The 21786-nt window shown below is 45.2% G+C and overlaps 1 protein-coding gene across 19 annotated transcripts in view; it reads left to right on the top strand.

Moving 5' to 3' along the window:
- TIAM1 (TIAM Rac1 associated GEF 1) overlaps positions 1-21786 on the top strand; it is a 199652-nt gene that overhangs the window by 64423 nt on the left and 113443 nt on the right. For 5 of the 19 annotated variants that reach the window (XR_011135246.1, XM_068911973.1, XM_068911943.1 and 2 more), the window contains exon 1: positions 5489-5602. The exons of 9 other annotated variants lie outside the window; for them this stretch is intronic. Coding sequence is in view for 5 of the 10 variants with exons in the window: in XM_068911973.1 (XP_068768074.1) it covers positions 5500-5602 (103 nt within the window). In the remaining 5 variants the exon portion in view is untranslated. Of the gene's footprint in view, positions 1-5488; positions 5603-13866; positions 13996-21786 lie in introns of those variants that run through there. 5 more of the 19 variants (XM_068912055.1, XM_068911981.1, XM_068912012.1 and 2 more) reach the window with 4 other exon arrangements.

The following is a 21786-nucleotide window of genomic DNA, read 5'->3' as shown; positions in this document are numbered from 1 at the left end:
TCTGAGCACATGGCAGAGACCAAAATTAGCCCTGGGTACAGCCTTGCGCTTTAGTTTAACCAAAGTTTGCTGTATGGTGCTATGTGTTGGCTGCAAAAAGATAGATGATATCTTTTAGCTTAAAATGTGTTGGGAAGGAGTTAACCTGTCAGAATGCTCTGAGTGGGTTTGGTGTAACTGGTGGATTTGTTAGCTTTGGTGCTTTGCATCATCTGGCTATGTCATTTTTGGTGCACAAAGGAAGTATCCTGGAACCTGTTTAGCTTTCTCATGGCCTCAGGAAACCATTAGGTTCCTTCACTCCAAAGCCCAGTGACAGGCTCACAGAATCACAGAATGGTTGAGGTTGGAAGGGACCTCTGGAGATCATCTACTCCAACCCCCTTGCTCGAGCAGGATCACCTAGAGCACGTTGCCCAGATGATTTTTGAACATCTCCAAGGATGAAGACTCCACAGCCTCTCTGGGCAACCTGTGCCAGTGCTCTGTCACCCTCACAGTAAGGTTGAAGTTCCCTCTGAACATGAGGAAAAACTTGTGTTTCAGTTTATGCCAGTTGCCTCTCGTCCTGTCGCTGGGCACCACGGAGAAGAGTCTGGCCCCATCCTCTTTACACCATCCCTTCAGATACTTGTACACCTTGATCAGATCCCCCCCCCCCCCCCCCGAGTCTTCTCTTCTCCAGGCTGAAGAGGCCCAGCTCCCTCAGCCTTTCCACATTTGAGAGATGCTCCAGTCCTTTTATCATTTTAGTAGCCATCCGCTGGGCTCGTTCCAGGAGCTCTATGTCTTGTACTGGGGAGTCCAGAACTGGGCACGGTACTCCAGGTGTGGCCTCCCCAGGGCTGAGTAGAGGGGGAGGATCACCTCTGTTGACCTGCTGGCAATGCTCTCCCTGATGCACCCCAGGATCCCATTGACCTTGGCCAGAAGAGCACATGGCTGGCTCATTGTCAACTGCACATCGCTGATCATTCTTCAGCAGCTGTGGGGTTGTGCTTTCTGCTGTGAACTTTAGAGCTGCTTCACATATGTCATGAAAGATGATGTCCCAGATGTCTGCTCTCAGGACCAACCAGAGATCCAACTGAGACTGGTGTGGAGAGTGAGGAAGAGCAGGCAACTCCCTGGAGAGGCTCTGGATCACCTAGTGGGAAGACTGCAGCAGGTCTTTGGCTTTCTATGCTTTTTATCCTGCTTTTGGAGGAGTGTTTCCAGGATCTTCATCCGTGGCTGATGTAGAGGGTTCCCCTTTCCCGGGGCTGACAGGTATGCTGTAAGGCCCATCCCATGTCACTGAAATTGGTGAGAAGCCAGGTGATTATGCTCTTTGTGCTAGCCTGACCTCAGCTGGCCTCCCCATAGTTCTGCTGCTTTTCTCTAGGCCCTGAAATATGGAGTATCATCACTGAAGTCTGAAGTGTTCCCTGTCTGCTGAGTGTGGCTACAGTGGGGGAAGTTGGCCCAAGTTACAAAAGTAATTTCTTCAAGCACGGCATTCTTGACATACTTAAGCCTACAGTACTTGGTTACTGTTTTAGTGTAAATAATGCAGTTGATTAAATCCAGTTATTTTATTGCTCTGCAATGTATTTCTACGTTCTTCCTACCATTGCCCTATTTATTAGCAGTTTAATACATAGCTGCATGGTATGAATAGTGGGGGCTATTCCACTGGATATGAATAACATTTTTATAGGAGGGGGAACAGCAGAATAGGGGGAGAAATAGCTTTGGTTTCAGAGACTTACGTATAGAAGCACCTGTCCTGATACACTGATATCTCTGTGTTTCTTAAAATTGGAACACTTAGAGCAGGCAGCATTGCAGTCAGACTTCCAAATGTTATGTTTAATCACAAATCAGACTTCAATATGTTAACAACTTCAAAATGTTAAAGTAACAGGAAATACTGAAAAGCTACATAAAAAAATTAGAGGAGCAGGCAGGACTTTAGAAGAGGGGAGGGAAAAAGTATAGATGAGGAAAATTATTCAGTGGCTCTAAAACGATTATGATATTCGGAGTACAAGATTTTTGCCAGTACAAGGGACAGGGTCTCTGCCCTTGAAATTGCTTAAGCAGTTAATCTATATATGAAATCTTGGTCTAAAAGAGATCACTTGGAAGAAATTGTGCATCTCTGAGCATATAAAGATGTATGTTTGTGGAAGTATAAAATGGAGGTCAAGTAGCAACAGTGTTTCAGGCTGCATGCTCACCTCACATCTTAGATTCAGGTCTTCTGAAGGTGAGCGAGTAATGTCATGAATGCGCACCATATGTATGTCTTGTCCGGGAGTTATGTCACCAATTTCCAGTGACTCAGGAGTGAGCTTGCAGGAGCAAGACCTTTGTTTGACTATGAGAAACCGTATATTCTTTGCTTACTTTGTAACAGAATGTGGCCTTCTTCCAAATCATAGCAAATAAAGGATTTGGAGACTCTCTACTTTCTTTTAAATTTACTGGTGTCAAAAGAAAGCTAGAAAAGACTTCAAAATGAGATTTTTAGAAGTCATTTCCAGTCACTTCATGCTTTCGTCCTGTTCTTTTTCTGCATCTCCTTTCCATATCTGCTAACCATGGAAAAAAAAAGCCCACATTTAAACAGCATTTCCTGGTTATGCCTCTCAGTTTCTTGTTTTCTTAATAGGGAGAGCCTGAACAATTTCCTGTAATTTTGACGCCTTTTCAAAGTAAAATGCATTAGTGATATTTCTAAATGACTATCCTATCTTCGCATGCGTCTGCCATGCTTTGCTCTTAGTCTCCAAGCTATGAACAGTAATCCTGAAAATTTGTTCTGCTGTGGTTTGGGAACCAGGAGAGATTACTTACCATCCTCCTGCCACTAGGTAATATTAAAAACCTCTGCTGGAAGTCAGGGGCTTTCACATTTGCTGGTGAAACCATGTCCAGGAGTGCTCCCACTGTTTTGGCACTTACTGTCAACCAGTTTAGCAAAGATATGTTTGCTTAAGTGTGCCCTCAGCTCACTAGGATTGAAATAATTGAGTTTCAAAAGGCCTAGTGACACAGCTTTTTGCACTCTCTGCCAGGCTTGGTCCGAAGCGTTAGAGTGACCTTTGGGAGTGTGTCCCTGAGCCTGGAGTTGATGGACCACAGAGTTACTCGAGTGGGAAGGGCCCGTAGGTCTCCAGCCCAGCCTCCTAGCCAAAGCAAGGCCAGCTCTGGGATCAAACCAGGCTGCTCAGGGCTATGTCCAGGCAGGTGTCGAAAACCTCCAAGGATGGAGCCTGCACAACCGCCTTCGACAACCTGCTCCACCTTCACTTTTCAGCTTGACTACTTTCATAGTGAACATTTTTTCCGTATATCTAGCCAGAACTTCCCCTGTTTAAATTTATGACCATTTTAAGTGCCCCTAAACATAGCGTGAGGACCACTTACATGAATGCAGGGCTTAAGAGTGACCACAGAATGAGACAAGCTATGTTCTGAAGTTAAAAGTTTGCTCCTTGTGAGGAATGCAAACAAACAGACAGTAGTATAGTTTTATGGGATGCTATGTTGTGGTAACAAAGGAGATGAGTATAAAAAGGAAAACTAGAAGAAGAGGTGTACTTTCAGATAAAATTGTGCTTGTCTTTCAATGAAATCACTTCGTGTGGATTTTTGAAAGTGAAAAAGCCCTTTAGAGAAGCTGGAACAACTTAATTGGGAAAGGAGAAAAAAGGATGACACTAAGACATAAAACAGATTGATCTTTTCCTTAAAACTGTGACATCTGGTGGGTGGCAAGTCCAATTGTGAGGGCCTTGTCTGCCAGTTGTAGTATTTCTAACCTTGCGTCATCCTAGGGAAGTCAGTGGTGCTGGCCACCTTAGGTGGAGTCTGAAGTCAAGGTCTCTGCTCCCATCAGAGGCTTTGGATCAAGCTATATGTCAATGGTGTCACGATGGGGCCACCAGTGAGAGAAGTGTAGCTAAATTGTATGATTCCTGTGTACTCCTTTGCCCTTGCAAGACGGAAACTAGATCAGGGTTTCTTTTTGTTGAGCTGACAGTGAGAGGAAATTGTTTGCCATCTGGCTATAAAGATTTGAGGGGGAAAAAAAAGAAATAAATAAACTGGAGTTTGTTTTCTAAAAATGAGAGCATGTACAGGCAACCAGCATCTTTTATTTTTATATAGCATGTCTAGAATAGCTGCAGATCTGCCTACTTTCTTAACATGCATCCGGCAGAATATAATAGCGGCAGTTTACATTTTTGTACTGCTTTTTTCTGTGAGGGTCTCAGAGTACTTTGCAGCGAGGCACAGATGACTGAGAATCAGCACTTGCATCCTGGATCTGTTCAGTGCCCTGATTTGCAGAGTGGCCATGCCACTGGCAGTGGGCAGAGCTGAGGACTGTGCTGCAGTGGTGGGAAGGGAGCACGAGGGCTGGTGGCAGGAGCTTTCTGGGCTGCCTCTTTGCCAACCCCGCACCATGTGAGATACCACTGCAGCGGTCTGGCTCCAAGGCCAAATCCAGGCTGTCCCTGTCTCTCCCTTTGTTAGAGCCTGTCACAGGTCCTGCCCTTCCTCTGGGCCATCTCTCGTGCTTGTGTGACCCTGCAGGGAGCAGATCTGGCAGAAAAGTACCCCTAAAGAAAAAAAGATTAAATGAGCACTGATGGCAGCGCAAGGGAAAAGGTGGGGATATACAGCTGAAGGCAGGTTAGAGTGGTCCTGCAGGAGAGGAGAAGACAGTGTCACAGCGTCCTGGCCTTTAGCTAGTTAGGCAGCTGTGGAAGAGCATCCTCAATGTCACCATGTCCTTTTGTGAAGGGTTCAGAGAAGCAAAGCCTCTAAAGCTACGTGGTTGTTTTCCTACCCCTCGCGTCTGCTCTGTTGCTCCCTTCCCTTGACTTTTCAAATGCTACCACCTGACAATGAGCTGTTTAAAAGTGACTCAGTTCGGACGTGCCGGACAACCCCATGCGGTGAGGGGGGCTGGGAGTGACAAAAGGGGTGATGGGGGTGACATCACTGCTGCCAAAATCTTCTTCACTGAAAGGCTCTGTGTGGGAGGGAGGAAGCAAACCTATGTTGCAGCCTACTTGCACCAGTGAAAAATAACAAGTGAGAGCTGTGTGTACAGGGATGCACTATCTGGACAGAAAATGGGGAGATCTTTGCTGCAGCTGTGGGACTAGACAGAAGAATGGTGTAGAAAAAGGAAATATTTGCGTTGCCATCTTTAAATATTTAGAATTGCCAAAGATGATGATTTTAGTGAGTAAATTAGCATGTAATAACAAAAAAATACTGGAAGGGTGGTTTCTCTTGTGCCAATAGAGTTAGCAGAGGTTTATAATCAGTGCTTGAGGTTGCACGTTCAGCTTGTCCTCTGGCTAAGCTCAGAAAGGGGACCTAGAAAAGGGGAAGTAGCTCAGGGTTATTTCCTTTTGATCTGTTGAGGGGTGGAATGATTTTTCCCCAGTTCCTGCTCCCCTCTCCCACCACACATATAAGCACACTCATGAGCACATGTTTACAGGCAGCTTTTCTCAGCCCTGCGGGGTGAGTTACCCTCAGGGGCACTGGGGAGAAGCTGTCCGTCCTGGCTGTGTCACTCTGGTTACTGCTGCAGGTAGGACCGATGGGGAAAGACCATAACCGTCGTAGGTTGCAATCTCCATTGGGCAACATGGGAAGAATAAGCTGGGATGACGTGGGTCCTTCTGCGGCCAGTGCAGTCTCTGCCTCCTGGCCTCACCCGGCTCCGTGACTTTGAAGGGGTTTCTCCCAGCGCCGGGGCGTTGCCTTGAGAGAGGGTGCTCCTCTGCGAAGGTAGCTCTTTCGGGGGGAGCGGGGAAACATAGCTGAGCTGTAGAACAGACTTTGTGCTTTGGCCTAACATCTGTTGCACTGCTCTCAGGATTCGAACGTTTTTATAAGGTATTGCAGGCAGTTAGGTAAAGGAGCTACTACTATAACTGCCCAGGTGGCCAGAAGGAGGAGGTCTGTTTTCTTTACCTGTTATTTGTCTCAGTGCAGTTCTGGGATTTGGCGTAGTTCTGTAAGAGCTGTTAAAGTCTATGTGTTCAGCAGTGTGCTGAGAGTGAGGAAAGGACAGAGGCCAAGGTTTGGTCTCGTGCCAGCGTAAGTTGGAATTTAACTCTCAGAATAAAAGGAATCACTCTGGTGTCGGATAGCATGAGATCAGCTATTCATTCAGCCCCTGCGTTCATGGCTGCGAATGCGTTTCATGCTAGCGGCAAGTCATTGTAAAACAGGGTCTAAGCAGGTCTGTGGAGATGTGTGGGGCTGCAATAGTAAACGAGAAGCCCCCGCTTGGTGGGTCTGAGCAGAGGTCCGGGAGAGAGGAGCAGCGTGGGTCGGAGTCTGACGATGTGGTAGGTGTACCCGGAGGGCTCCCAGTTCCCTGTTCCTCTTCGTTGTCCCATGCCCGAGCTCGTGCAGCTGCGCGCTCGGCTGGGGTGGGGAACCGCTCTGACCGAACGCACTTCCTTATTTTTCAGCTGGGCCAGTTTTCACCCCAAGCTGTTCCCCAAACCAGCAAAGCACGTGCCTGCCATGAGCACTGGTACCTGGGCTGGAGAGGAGAGCGTGTGACTGTAGCCCTGGTTAGGCCTCTCCTTACGGCAGCGGCATAGGCACAGGCACAGGCATGGGTAGATTTAAGCAGATCGTGACAGTCTGCTTTTTTTTTTGGTACTGTCAGGCATTGTATTGGGCCAAGTTATCTTCTGACCTCTCATAGCTGGTGTAAAAACATAAACTGTAGATCCTGTGCTCTGACTAACTTAACACCGAGTCAGGTTTTTGCCCTTGGTGATCAGGCTGCGCATGGAGCTGGGGTTACTGGTAAGGGACCTGCCTCTGTTACTGGGTCTGTAGCACTGAGAGCTTACTCTCCACTTGCCCGTGTAAAAGATGGGGATAATACTTGTGTCACAGGGGTGCTAAGCAAGTTACTTTGCTAATTTTTTCTAAAGTGCATTGGAGATAATTAGTGCTGCTTCAGTTCTACACAGTTTTATAATGAAGTCTAATTAGTAATTCCTCATGATGTTTCAGTATCTTCCTGCTATAAATATTGACCTAATACAGGGACAACTCTGCCTGTGCTAGTCATCTCAGTGACTCAGGTGGAGTAAGTAAGCAGGAACGAGCAAACGGGATTTGGTCTGTAAAGGTTCTCTCTCTTTTTTCCCCTCCTATGCTATTTTACTGATAAAAATGTCGTTGTTGGGGTTAGGGTTTTCCAGCAGTCAGTGCTGGAGAAATCCCACTACCTGCAGGGCAGGGGGAGGTCAGTATGGCAACATGCAGCCAGTAATTCCTTGTGACACTCAGTTTTCTTTCTGTGCAGTTTGAGATGCGGGCACGTTTTGTGGGCCATGCGGAAAAATCAGTGGCATTTGGGAATTTGCGTGAGGCAAAATAAAGTGGACATCAGCCTGAATGACAGTGAGCCCCGATGTTTGGCTATACGCTGCAAGGCCTAGATGAAAAGCCTCTGTCCACTAGCGGATTGCCGCTTGCGGAGAGGTTGTCCCTTGTGTAGAAATGTCAGCCTCCTGGCAACATACTTGTTTTTTTTGGGCTGTGGTTTCAGAAGCAACCATGCTGATTTACAGTCTGTGCCACCAGGAAGGGGCTGTCCTGCCCTAGAAACCAGAGCCTCATTTGCTGCAGACCCCTGAGACCTTGGGCTGGAAGCCACTGCAGGGGGAAGAGCTCTACTATCCCGTGCAATGGACCCAGGACCAAGCTCTGTGACAACCGAATGCAGTTTTTTCCCTCTCCTCTTCTGCTCTAAACTCTCTTTCTTTCTTCCTCCTTTGTGTGTTTGCTTGTCTCTTGTATCGTGCTGTTTTACTTCATGTTGCGTGTAGCATCTTGTCTTTGCTTTGGTGAGGGCTGTTGTGAAATTTCATCTAGCAGTGTGTTTTTTGTCTTCTGAAAATAAGACCTCAGAGACCTTTGCTGTGCCTTACATATTAGTGGCACACTAATATGGCCACTGGCTTTTATCTGGCTTTGCGTGGCTTTGGGCTTTTTTGAAGCTGTGAGTATCCTGCATGTTTAAAACTTTCATATAGCGGATCTAACAATGGTGATTGCTATTTTTAGTATTGAAGAATTTTGACAACTAATGTAAACGTACAATATCTATCACCTGACAGCATCATCCCCAATGTACAGCTTGTCACTCTTATTTTGAGCTGTTTTTTCCAACAAAATTAAAACTATTGGCAGAGATGTGATACAGCATGTCAGAATGTAGCGTGAACATGACAGCAGCTACTGCGTAGCTTCTTTCAGAGAAACAAGAGGAGGTGGTTGGATTACGTTTCTTGAATAAAATGTTCCTCCTCGATTCTTCTCATCAGAAAAGGAAACAGTCCTTGTTTCGTAAAACTCTTGTTTATTGTGCCATATGGCAAATGTGGTAAGAAACCAGTGGGCCTTGCAGAGGCTGTTTGTGGCCGCTTCTGAGCAAGGGCTGCTGTAATGCTGGTGCAACGCAGCATGTCACAGTGATACGGACTTCCCCATATGGGGTGAACTGGGTTGTGGCTGCTGCACAGATCCAGGTGGTATTGTGCACTTTATAAAATTGCTCAGGTATTGGGAAGACCCAGAAACTCATAACCAGTTAGGGTATGCGTGTGTGCGTGCTTGTGTCCAGAGCAGGTGCAGAACTGAGGGATATTTTCTCAGACCTAAATGACTAGAAGCAGCCTCCATTACAGATATTAATCCTGTAAGCACAAAGGTGTATATTTTGCTTTACGCATCTGGACAGCTCTGCTACAGACAATGAGAGTTACCTTTCTGTGCGAAGTTACGCGTGCTGAGTGTTTGCCATTAGTTCCCAGAGCGCACTCAGCAAAGTCAGAATGAGAACGATAAATTACAAGTGGCACAATAAAATGCAAATCTTAAATTTTAACTTTTACTTCCTCCTGAGATAGTTGATGTCTTTTGTCATTCCTCTGGGTTTCGCAGGCTAGCGTGTTGGCTAATAGCCAGCTTCCACTCCGTGAAGCTCATTAGGAGCCTCTCAGCTACCCTTGCAGTGTAACAACTGGGATCAGTTTTCCCATGAGTTGATGTATATGCTGACCTCTCCAAAGGAAGCAACCTGTAGTTCATTAGCTTACTTTTGTAGAGGCTGAAAGGGAACTATTTGTGGCTGAACAATACGTGCCTTTCAAAACTGCGTTCCTAATCCCAAATAGAAACATGAAGCTGAGATAGTCATTCTGATGAAAGGGAGCATGGATACATTCAATCTAGTATAATTTTTCATGGTGTTAAAACTCTTTAATTGTCAAGGGCTGATTTGCAGGTTTTTGGGACAATAGATGAAGTAAAGAAAGGCTGCATTAAATATCCATTTGAGAGGATGGAAATGATTCTAATGGTGGTATCGTGGTTTTCCATCAGTGCCCTCTTGTAAGCTTCTAGATCACAGAGATCCAGTTTGAAAGCTGAGGCATTAAAAAAAAATTAAATGAAGCCTAAATTGAGTCCTTCCTTCTCAGTTTATCACTAAATAAAAGATGCCTCAAGCAAAACTGTCCTCACTTAATGCAAAGACAACCCTTTGCTTTCAGCAAGTGCATAGCTGAGCCAAAAGCATCTGTATGATCCACAGTGATTTACAAGAACCAGCTTGGACTTCAAAGCCTAGGCTGTGTTTATAGGGCGGTAGTTGTTTGCAGCTTTATATGAAAAATGAACAGTAAGGTAGAGCAAAGTGTGATGATGGGTGCCTACTTGCATCACCAGATTGCTCTGAGGTTATGAGATATTTGAAGTAGCACCGAAACTGGAGCTCGGCACCAAAGCCTAGGTGCTCGTGTGGGGCCTGTTGACGTTCATGGTGGATGATAATTGACTGCTGGGCCCTGGGTTGTGTCCTGAAACATGCTTGACCAGAGGGTTGACAAAAACAGGCAATAACCACAGCAGCTGGGAGAAAAGATGCTCACCTCTGTGGTTTCCCCCCACTAGAAACTCCACCATTGCAATGAGGGCTTGAAAAAAGATCTGCTTGGCTCCCGTCGTCTGCAGGAGGGAGACAGTGCTCTTGTGCAGACAGGACGCTTCTCCGAGGCCACCTGTTTGCGCAGGTGGAAAATAAGACAGATACAATCATGAATTTTTGAAGTAACCCAGCTTTGTAAAGTAACCCATAGTTACAGAGATATGGTCGGGATAGCCCTGTGCAAGTGTGGCTGGTGCTCTTTATATCTTAGCTTACTGCTGTGCTCAGAATGAGTCACTATACTGCAGTTACTCCCAACCATTTTTCAAACCCAAAGTGATAATCCATTGTTAAGTTGATAATAACTCATGTGTGTTAATTAGCAGGTGTGCCAGGGTGTGTGAGAAGCCAGGGATGTTAATTAGGGTTGATAAATATACCTTTACCCAGGATTCAGACTTGGCTGGTGTCTAATGGGAGTCCGTCTTCCTTCCTTTCACTGCTGAGGTGGTGCTGTCCTGTAGTGACTTCCTCGAGCTGGCGTGGACGTCGCTGTGGTGGGGGGATCTTCCTCCTCCCAGCTCCGCGGAGGGACGTCCACTTCTCTCAGAAGCCCTCGCGTAACTGCATGTTTAGAGGAACTTGGGGACTCCTGGAAGGATTGCTGGTGTTTGTTCTGCTGTTACTGAAAAAAAAAAAAGGGACTCTTTCCAGCAATATCATCTTTGTTCAGCTAAGAAAGGGAAGATAAATGCAGCCACACGTCGTGTTGCTGCATGCCCTCTTCTAGTTATAGGTGTGCCAGCTGACAGGTTAGTGATTGCCACTTCTTCTTCCTCACTCCACTGCAGGTGATTGCCCCTCCAGCGGGTCAGCTCAGCAGCTTGTGTGGTTGTCTCTAGCCTACTTCAGTCAAAATAAACTAAGTTATCTGAAAACAAAATTGGGTAGGTCTTTGCTAATCACTTAGCGCAGGAGAGCATTAAGATTTATATAAGTTTGCTTATGTGTCTCAGGGGGAGCCCACATCAAAAGGTGTGTATCAGTATGCGTCAGCTTAGCTGGGTTGACAGTGCAGCCTGAACCAGAGTCTGGAAATGCTTGTTCTCCTGGAGCAGGTAGACATGAACTGACAAGCCGTGGTTTTGCCTGGGAGGGCTTTCTGCAAGGGTGTTGTCAGTCAGCTGCTCTGAGTCTTCCCCAAATGGTATGTGTCACTTTTCCAGAGACATGCTCAGACCTTCGCCAGCCAGCCCTGTGATTCATTTGCTTTAGCCAGACTTCACTGAAGGCACATCTTTTTGTTTCTTGGTAAAATCTTGAAGAAAGGAGGGTTAGCCGTGGCTGGGGGGGGGGAAGAACGTGGCCAAGGAGAAAGGTTCCCTCGTCCCTTTCCTCTCCAGCCCCTCCTAAAGAATTGAAATAAGAATGCAAATGAGAGTAAAATAATGACAATGAGTGCCTTATCTACAAAACCCTCAACTGTTAGTTATGTGATGGCACCTGTAATTCTTCCCTCCTTTCTCTCTACATCAGTCTTGTTCTTTATTACTTGCTGATTTTTCCTCCAATACTGTAGGTCACAGTGGGAAGGCTAAATCACGTTTTTATCCATCTGCACTAATTTAAAATTCACGAGTGGTCAGACTGACTTGTGACGTGCATTATTTTCTTGGTTGTCTGAAGCCTTCTGAGCGAGGCTCTTTTGAGGGGGGACTACACATAGTTAATGTTCGGATAGAAATCCTGGGATTTCTATCCAGCACACCAAGGATTTAATTGCTTTAGGTAACAGTGAACCAGCTGGAAAAGATGTCACAAATTGTTGGGACAGCATGCAAATCAATTTAATACTTTCAGCAAAAAGGTGTGTCTTGCTTAATCCTTTTAAAGTTGAAAACCACTCAAGACAATCACTTTTAATCTGTTTAGTGAGCATATTTGCTGCTTCTTTAGGGCTGGTATGTAATTGCTTTGTATCTATGGGAGCATGTGTGTGTGCTTGCGTGTGTATACGTACGCATTTGTTTCCGCAAAATAGCAAAGCCATTTTGACGTTAGCGATTAAGTGTAGGTAGCATCTGAGCTCAGAACACAGTTTTGCCTTTTGGGTTGTTTGGGGGTGTTGAAGGCGGTGAGCATTTGCTATGCCCTAGTGAACCTGAAGGCAGATCGGAGCAGCCTGTGTCATCTTCTGAATCACTCTGAGCCTGCCAGACCTGCTCGCTTGCTCGGCTGTGCGAGTTACAGTCGCTGAAAACTTCTGTAGGAGTAGGCCCGTTCCCCTGGTCTTTCTCCAGTTTGTTTCTCCTGGCTGACCCACAAATAGTGGCTGGTAGCTTTGCTTGTTCTGTGTTTTAATTAACTGTAAGCCTTGCGATTGATCTTTTCATTTCTTTCCTTTTAAAAGAGTGCATTTGGCCAGCGTCCCTCCTTCAGCCCTTTTCTCTTCTTAAAATGGAGGACTGCAGTGCTTATCAGGAGTGCACACAATCACGGGGGGGCCTGGGGGGACCTGGAGATTTCTAAGCGTGGCCAGATATATTTGAAAGATTGGACACTGAAAGCATTCAGATGTAAAGTTGCACAAAACCTACTAAAACAGACTGCTGTACAAGTAAACTCAACTCGCATGCCTATTTCTGGTAAGAGGGTGTGGAAGAATGACTGGGCTGAGGCAAATCACCCAACTATCTATCTGGTCTCCAGCTTGCTCAAAATAGTCTCTTATCCTCCCATCCTGCCCCCGGCATCCCTAGCACCTGGAGGTGAAGAGGCCCACAGCTTTGCTAGAGCTATTTGTTTCATCTGCGCGACAGTGCGTGGAAACCCATGGAAAAACTGGGGTTAACTTGTACACAGAATAAAAGACAAAACAAAACACCAGAAGTTCTTTTCCTGATGATTTTGTCCTTTTTCCAGTTGGTGGTCATAGCTGCATTGCAAAGGACAGAAATGCAAGAATAAGGTTATCACTTAGTGCTGTGTATTTTTAAGCAGTCATACAGAGTGCTAAATGTTAATTTGTTATTAACATGGTGCTTTTCTATTTGTTAACATATTTTCCATGCTGTTTGCTTCGTTCCAAGAATAGTTTGCTATTGCCTACTTTTCCTTGCCCATACAAATGGGTGTAGAGTCAAAAAAGGGGGAGTTAGTGGGTAAACACAGCTGCTTTCGGTTTGGGTTTTGTATTTCTCATGTATAGTTAAAAAAAAAAAAAAAAATCCTGGTTTTGAGGACTTTTCTGCTCAAATCCTAATCTAGAGGCAGGCGCATGGAAGTAGTGAATGAAGTAATACCCCTGTATAACTTGTGAATCAGTTAAGTTCGTGATCCTTCAAACATTTCTACACCTGTGAGCAATTTAATGTGAGACAGCACAATTGCCTGCATATTTTGTATGCATGTGCTTTTCCAGATATGTTCCAGGCAGAAATCTTGCAGGATGTGAGGGAGTCAAGGGCAATGACAAAAGGTGCAGCGTAGGTCAGAAGCTGTCTGGACTTTTTATTTTATGTATCCCTGGTGAATTATTCCCTGAAAATGCAACTTAAAGCCCAAGTATCATACAGTTGAACAAAGGGGACCAAATGGCTGTTTCTCTGTATAGCTGATGTGCAAGTCGCCCCTGACAGTTGACTGGATATTTTAATTACTGGCTACTCTCACACCGTTTCAGACGGATGAATTCAAGTCAGCTACTCTGGAAGGGTGTCCTGAGGAATTCAGATTTCGGGAGCCGGAGGGTTGAGTGACAGCAGTTCCCACCAGCACTCGTCTGCAGAATGTGAAAGGAAGAATTAAGCAGGGGAGGGAGGGAGGGAGGAAGGGAGGGATGGCAAAAACCCAAACCGTCAAACACACCCCATTGACCCATCTCATCTCAGCCTGAAACTTAACGAGTTACACCCACTCCGAACCAGAAGTGGAATGAAACGCGGACGCTTCCTCTTTGCTGGCACTGAGGGCTTGTGAAGGACAAAAGGCAAAAATGTTTGTGCTGTTGATGATGAACGGTAAGTGACTGAAAGAGCGCTTTTAACTCTTGCTTCTGCTTTGCGCGACGGGCTGGAGGAATGACAGCAGCTAAGCTCAGGCTGTGGAAACGTGTTTGTGGGATGTAGCGTTGTGGTGCTGCCTGAGACGTAACCTGTATGGGAACCTCCGTAACGCTTTCCTCTCGCAACTTGCGTCTCTTCCCAGCGTTGGAGGGAGGTGTTGCTTTTCCTAAGTCACGTTCACAAGATCCTCAACTGTTTCAAAGGGTTTGTGCTGCGCCCAGGCAGCAAAAGCACACCGTTTCTCTTGCAAACGCTGAGAACTCAAAGTGACTGAATGAGAGCTGGGTATTTAGTAGCTAAATTCCCTGAGAGAGAAAATGTAGTGTCATGTTACTTATTAAAGATGCTTCCCTTCTCCAGCTGTCTGGCTTTATTTTCAGTAATTACAGGTTGCCATGCTCGTTAATTGTTTAAAATGAGCCCTGTGAAAGGTTTCGACTTGAATTGAGCTCTGTTAGGTGTTTCTGTGAAGTAGTGAAAGCTCAAAACATTTTGAAGGGCAATGCTACAGTACTGTAAATAGGATGAGAAGGCTTGGATTTACGAGGGTCTCTCACTTGACTAAGGTCTGATGAAGCTGCAGAAACAGGGGCTCTGTAAAGCTCCTCTGCACTGAGTTACTCATTTTTTTTTCCTCATTATTTCCGTGATCACTTACAGAGTTATCTTATATATCAGTTACTATCTTTGAATCTATATTGCTTAATTCTTGGGTTGGTAACAGGAAATGTGAGTACAGAGCCCTAGCCCTGCAATTACTGTAAATAGGAATTAGCATGAACAACCAAGCCGGCAGCCCTGTCACTCGGACCCGCTCCTCACCAAGAAGCGGGCTGCTGGTAAGAGGCCAGCCTCGCTGTTTTGTCTCCCACCGGCCTAATCCTGACCTACTGTGTTTGCCGCTGTTGCCGAAACGTTGGGTATAGCTCCAGCTTCCTGATGGGCATGGGTTGTCGTTCAGATGAGCTGGGTTCAGCACTGCACTGTGACTTATCAACGATGAGTAATTCTCCCAACGCGGAGGCAAAGTATAATGCATACGGTTTTTGGTGGAATTAAGTCACGCCGTAGCTGTTTTAAATGATATAGCCGTAGTCGTTTCATTTAATATACCAGAAACCTGGTGTCAAGGCAGCTATTAATTCCTGTTTTCATATTGCAGGAGTTGATTTAAATTTTCACATGTGGTTAGTGTTATGGAACTGAGGAAGCAGGTTTTGTGGGTGTTGGCGGGTTGCTTGTTTTTTCTCCAATCCATTTGGAGGTGAGGGTGATCTGTGCTTTATGAAAAATGCGTGGAAAATTGCTGTGTTAATCATGGCAGATCAAGCTGAGGAATCAAGTGCAAAAGTGTGGCTTGCCTAGTTACGCTTCCTCATGGAGCTTATTCTTTAAAGATGCACATTAGGGTGTTCTAACTTGTTTTCAGGTGGAAACACTTTATTTTTCCAGAATGCATGCTGGAAACCCCCCCCCCCCCCCGCCAAACCACAAAGCTGTGTCATTTAAGCATTTACTATAGCTTGATGCTTTTGCTCTGGGAAATCAGTGGTAAGATTCCTGCTGGTTTCATGGCATGGGGCAAGCATTGACTTTGCACTGCTGCAGTCCGTGGGAATACAGGCGCAGTAGCAAGCCTCCTCTGAGCATTCATTTATCTTTAAATGAAGTTACGCGTTACGGCTTGAATCACATGTAATGACCACCTGAGAATGAACCGCATGGAAAATAGGTATAGTTTTCTGTACAGTGAGTGACCTGGATGGGTGCAGCTCAGGGCTCAGTGAGTGCCAGGACTGGCCCAGGGGACCCTGCAGCCAGAAGCTGGGGCAAGAGGACAGGGTGGGGAATGGGAACTCCTCACTTCAGGCGACCATGAGCTATTAGACTGGCTCGGGTATAACATGTTGCCTCACCAGATATGTTGAGGCCACAGGGTGTATGGCGGCAGAGAGAAGAGCTCTTTCTCACTGCCCCTTAGCTCTGGCTTTGAGTTAGCCAGAGCTGGTCTCTTGCCGTGTTGTGGAGATTAAAAGTAGGAGAAAGAAAAGGGTCTTTGGTGAGGAAAACAGAGGTTGTCAGAATGAGATACCAAATCCTTAGCAAAGTATTTAAAAAAGAAAAACAAAATGCAAAAGTAATCTCGCTGTCAAATCATTAAAAGAGTCTAGCAAGAAAGAGGGCGACTCTCAGTAATGTCGTCTCTACTGAAATGTCTTTCTCAGTGTTATTTTGTTAAACTGGAGACTATGCGATGTGTTCCAGGGAGTTTTATGGAACAGTAATCTACTGCTGCATGAGAGGAATATATTATTTATAAGTTAGAGTGTTGTAACATCCTCGCATGGGGTTGGTTAAGGAGGTCAGAATACAGAGCACTGGAAATGGGATTAGCCCAGCTGTGCTGCAAACAGTGCAAAACCAGGGGGAAAAGGAAAGTTATCATATAAATATTTATATTTTAATAGTGCCTCACAAGGCATAGGTCACACAAGATTTAAGGATTTCTAGGACCAAAATGTAGTTTATCTCTTTATTGGTTGCAACATCTCAAATTTTAATTGAATCGTAAACAAACACCAACATCCTTTTTCCCTAGCTCAGCAGGCTTGCTCTCTGCTGCTTGTTTTCTTTCGCTGTGGGATGGTGTCAAAAGACTTTAGGAAGGGGGAGCATTTGTAATAAATAACAATCCCCTTTTCCTTCCAGGAGGAAGCTGTTGTTTTGTTTCTGTGCCTGATGCCTCCGTGAAGAGCTCATGCACGTGAGCTGAAAATACAGTCCCGCTGGTCAGCATTGCAGCAGCTGGTCTGCGAGACTTGCAGGCAAACTGGTGTTTAGTTGATTCACTGCAGTGTACTTTTTATGTAATTGCTTTCTGAAACTTCCAGTTATGCTTCTGATAACACTTTGTATATGATGCGCTCAGGTAACTGAAGAAGTTCCTGTGAAGCAAATAAATGATCCTGGCGGTAACCGGCATGGTAGCGCTGTGCTTGTTACGCAGTGAGCGCGGTACAGGTGTCCGTGCTTGTGTGGGATCCGGGGTCCCGTGCGGCCGCGCTGCTGTGCTCTGCAGGCGCTCGGTGCTGAGCCCTTGCCTTGGTTCGAACACGGCCCAGGCAGTAGGTTAAGTGGACTCGCCGCAACCAGCGCGAACAAAAATTTCTACGCTCTCTTTGTACCTCTGATAAGTCTCCCAACAGTGGGAGCTGCAGAGGTAGGTTGGAGGTTAGTTCACGGAAGGCCAGCGCTGTTTTACCTCTTGCGCTATCTAACGTTGTCTAGAGGTTGGTCCAGATTACGGAGTAATTAAAGCTCAAACTCACAGTGTTGTTAATGGAGTTTAACAAATTGCCAGGCACTAGCTGAGCTGCAGTAATTGTGTGTGCGCTGTTAGCGTGCAGCAAACGCACGATAGTGCAACTTCGCTGGAAGTGGTGTAAGATAAATCGCGTTACCTTGTATTGCCATAGGTGTAACTGAGTTACAGCTAATGAGCAGTAACTCCATAAGCTTAAGTAGCTGGCTGGAGTCTGACCACAAATCGCCTTGCATGCATAAACGCTCCTGTAATGGCATGAGTGTTTGCAAATGGGGAGACTTCAGGAGCTGTTTGGGTCACTAAAAAAGAGTGTGTGGATTTCTTGCATCTGTGCTGTCTGGCCAGCCAGTGTTACAAGCTGTTGGATGTGGAAATGTTCAGGTGTAAAAGCCACCGTAAGTGTGTTATTCTTTAGATGTACAGGAGTAGACAACAGTGCCTGCGGGGAGCAGCGGTGGTGGAAACTTGTGTTTGGGCAGGGTGTCTGTTTTTGAAGAGGCAGAGGTTAAAGAATATTTTTTTCAAGTGAAAGTTACCCTGCGTTTCTGTTTTCCCTTCCAAACGACTCGGAACTAGTGGGTTCAGTTTCATACAATTAGTGCGAGAAAATGTCTCGCTCATTGAGGAGGTTTTCTTATTGCACATTAAGTACTGAAGTAGCACTTGTATAGCGTTGTCCTTATGAAATAGTCTTTTATTACTTTTTTTTTTTGATATAAATGCTTGCAGCACTAGTATCATTGCCTAGAGACATCTTAGCTTACTGGGATGGCTGTACAGAGTTGCACAGATAACTACCGGGTGGGGGTGAGTGACAGAGAGATGGGAGACCTGCTGGGGCTTGGGCAGATGTATATTAGCATATATTTTCCTGGAAGTGGGGAAGGGAGTGGACACATTTGGATTTTGATGGAGTGGAAGTGAGCTGCAGGGAAAGGGTGGAGAGACTTGTTCAGGTCCTTGAAGGGAGGCTATGGCAGAGCCCAAGGCAGCCATGACTTTTAGTCTTAAATGTTAACAATGAAAACGCCCCTTTTCACTTCCTTTTTTTCTTATGTTTCAGGTTGCATTCTTCTTGACTTTTATGGCATCTCAGAGTAGAGTTAGCAAGGTGCTGCTGTAAGCGATGCAAGCACGCGCAATGTACCCCAGAAATGCACATAGCTTTGGTAAAAGAATCCAAGGCAGAGTACAGAAGTCAACATAGTTAGAAATTGCAGGATTAAGCTTATAGGAAAAAAGCTAGTGGGAGTTATTTCCTTTCTGCCTTTATCTTTTTAAGAAAATTCATCCTAATGCTTTAGTAACATCTGAATAATTTCTTGGTAAATTTTCTTCTGGGGAGCACCTCTCTCTCTCTGTCTCTCTCTCTCTCTTTTTTTGTTTTTTTAGTTTGCTATTGAATGAAAAATCACTATAAGTTACCAGCCAGCTTCTTTTTTAAATTGAGAAGTTATAGTATTTGATGTGTTCCTTCAAGCTGTCATTCCTGGAGGCATATGAATGAATGCATGACATTTCAGCTTTTGCTTATTATTTTAAAACAGGTCTTTATGCTTGACATCGTTAGCTGAGCATACCTTAAAGCTGGGATTTGGTATTTTTTAAAGAGAAGTGAGAAGAACAGGAGATTTTAAAGGAGGAAATAGATGTAGTCAGTTGTTTTGGGACACCTGGACTTGGTAAATCTGAATAAATATCCAGAGCTACACGAAGACTTGGGACTCCTTCTCAGTTTCCCTTGAAACCCTCGGTCCTGCCTTGCTGCAGTGTCTGTTGGAGCAGGCTATGGCTGCTGGCTGGAGAAGAGCTGGTGCCTTCTGAAGTTTAGCCTTGGGCCTTTTTGGCAGCAGGTAGTTGAGCTCAGTGGCAATACTTAAGTGGGCAAAGTTGCGCATCTGCTTAAATATTCAGAGAACTGGAATCTGTATTTTGCAGTAACATGAAGTAATTTGGGGATTAAGCAGAATGTGACCATTAGGGGTTCTTCTGCAACATAATGAAGCCACAGTATGTACTATAGTTAACACCTTTATTTTCACTTGCCCAGAAGCATAAATCAGATATCAAGGCTTTCTGGGAGCGTGTCTTTGAGCGTATATGCTTGAAAGTAAGCAGGGCTGGCAGTGCTGGAGCTGTGTCTTTGGGAGAAGAGGGCAGGATTATTTGGAAATAGAAGTTGTGGAAAGAAGTTTTAGGTGCAGTCTCATTAATGTCCGCAGCGTTTCACAGGAGCAAAGAAACCTCATGTTTCCGAAGATCTTAGAGTTATCCCAGTTGGGATCTACCAGTTCAGGAAATGATATTTGTCTGAAACTTCTGTGACATTTATGGGGCATTTAATAGGCTGGAGATCAGGTTTCTGCTGGTGGTGTGAGCGTTATTATATGCAATAAAGGAGTCGGTGTGAGTGGGAGCTTTAGCTCAGGAGAGGAGCTGTGGAAGACAGCTGGAAGAAGGAAGGCGTCGCATCCGGTGTCATGGCTGATAGGATCCACTAGGGGAAAGGATCTGTGGAAACGTCCATGCAGATGTGACCTGCAGAAAGTGCAAAGAGGTGTTTGATAAGGAGGCAGGAAAAAGCTGATGGGGAGCAGGTTGTGGCAAAGACTTGGGATAGGGGATGGGGATGGAGAAGAGAAGAACCAAGAAATGGAAATTTGTCTCACTCTGAATCTGGCATATTTGCTCCCACTGCAGGAGCCTTTTTAGATGCAAGTTGGTGAGTTCTGGAAAATGGGGAGCTGGGCTGCTTTATACCTGCAAGAAATCTGGTATGTGTTGTCACTTGGTTGGCACCTCATTCTTCAGGAGACCAAGCCCATGTGAAGTGGGGGCTCTGGCTGCCTCGTCCTTCTCCTGCTGTTTCTGCTCTGGGAAGAGCAAACAGCTTTGGTGCTGCAAGACAAATTTTTCCTGGCCGGGAACGGTGTCCACAGGAGAGGGAATTGTGGAAGGCTTATCCCACGCCCACAAGCAGTTTGGGAAGGTATTTTTGTGCACTGACCGGAGGCACTGGAAGCCTGTCTGCCCAGCTCCTTTCCAGGCATCTGAGGCAGGGTGGCTTTTTTAGAGAGCAGTTCAGAAGGGTTCTTGAAATTATTATTTTTTTTAAGGTTAGTACTCCCCATTGCCTACAGATGCAACATGGGAGACTTTCAAAGGAGCTATTTCAGCCACCAAAGCTGAACTAGGCTCTGTGCTTTTCCTCCCTGTAATGTCTCCGTCCTCATGGGGACTGAGCAGTCCTGGGCACAGAGTTTGGGTCCCGCTGTGGATGCTCTTCCCAGTGGTCTTCATGGGGTGTTTGTCGTCCAGGCTCTTGCTAAACACAGTGGAGCTAGTACAGCCTTAAAGCTGGGGTATTGTTACAGTCTGAGCATTAGTAAAGCTTTTATTATTTAGCTGTGCTCAAAGAAAGTTTAAATTGAAAATATGAATTTTGTTCCCAAGCTGAATACTTTCTTTCAATTCCTTGATATAAGAACAATGTCTAAGGGCCTCAATCAGTGAACAAAGCCCAGTTCTTTGAGGCTCTCCTCCCTGCCTCCCACCAGCACCAAATAAATGACAAGGAAATAATTGACAGTCTAAGTCTACGGAAATATGGAAAATACCTACAACTTTGTGTGAATTCCTGGATCAAGGATCGCATATCCCATTGTGTTTGTATAGCAGTTGGCAACTCAGATGTTAGTCCACATTGGAGCTTTCAGATGCAACTGCGCTATAAATAAAGCAGAATCTATGCTAATGTCTCGGGAGGTGATCTGGGTGGATGGTGTCTCGGAAGAAAAATGTTTCAAGAGAATATGCCTCTTGCATGTGTTAAACGGATATAACAGCCTGCAAAATGTATAGGAAGTATATCAGTGGGGTATGCCATTTTTGCATAATTTAGCAATGTAGAACAACAGCGAACTGTGTCTTGTGAAGGGTAAACAGTGAAGTTTACACTTTACAAATGTTTGTTTGGTGCTGAGTACCAATGCGTAGAGGGGAAAAAAGGCTGAAGTCTTTGAAGGTTAATTGAGGCACCTAGTAAAACCACAGCTTCCAGACAGTGAGTGGTTAGGCAGACAAAATGACAGATAAATCCATTAAGAGAAAACTTAACATCCTCTTTACTAAAACGTACAGAACTATAGAGTTAGTGTGATAATAAACGCTTGAGCTCATTTTAGTATGTTGTTAAAGTAAAGTAGCAAAGAGCTATTAAATTCTTTATCCAGGGATAGCATCTGATTCCTCAGAGACTGGCTTTCCTTCTGGAGGTGCCAATGGAGGCTGTTGTTAACTGAGAGTCTGGGGGACTGATTTTCATTTGTAGCCTTGTTTTGGGAAGTAGAGCGTTCTGCACATGATACAGGCACATAACACAAATTTACACAGAGTAAGTGAGATTTTACAAGTATTCCTGA

The sequence above is a fragment of the Struthio camelus genome, chromosome 1, assembly GCF_040807025.1.
Source record: "Struthio camelus isolate bStrCam1 chromosome 1, bStrCam1.hap1, whole genome shotgun sequence".
NCBI lineage: Eukaryota > Metazoa > Chordata > Aves > Struthioniformes > Struthionidae > Struthio > Struthio camelus.
Note: the sequence above shows the minus strand (reverse complement) of the source record. Positions and strands in the feature narration are given on the sequence as shown.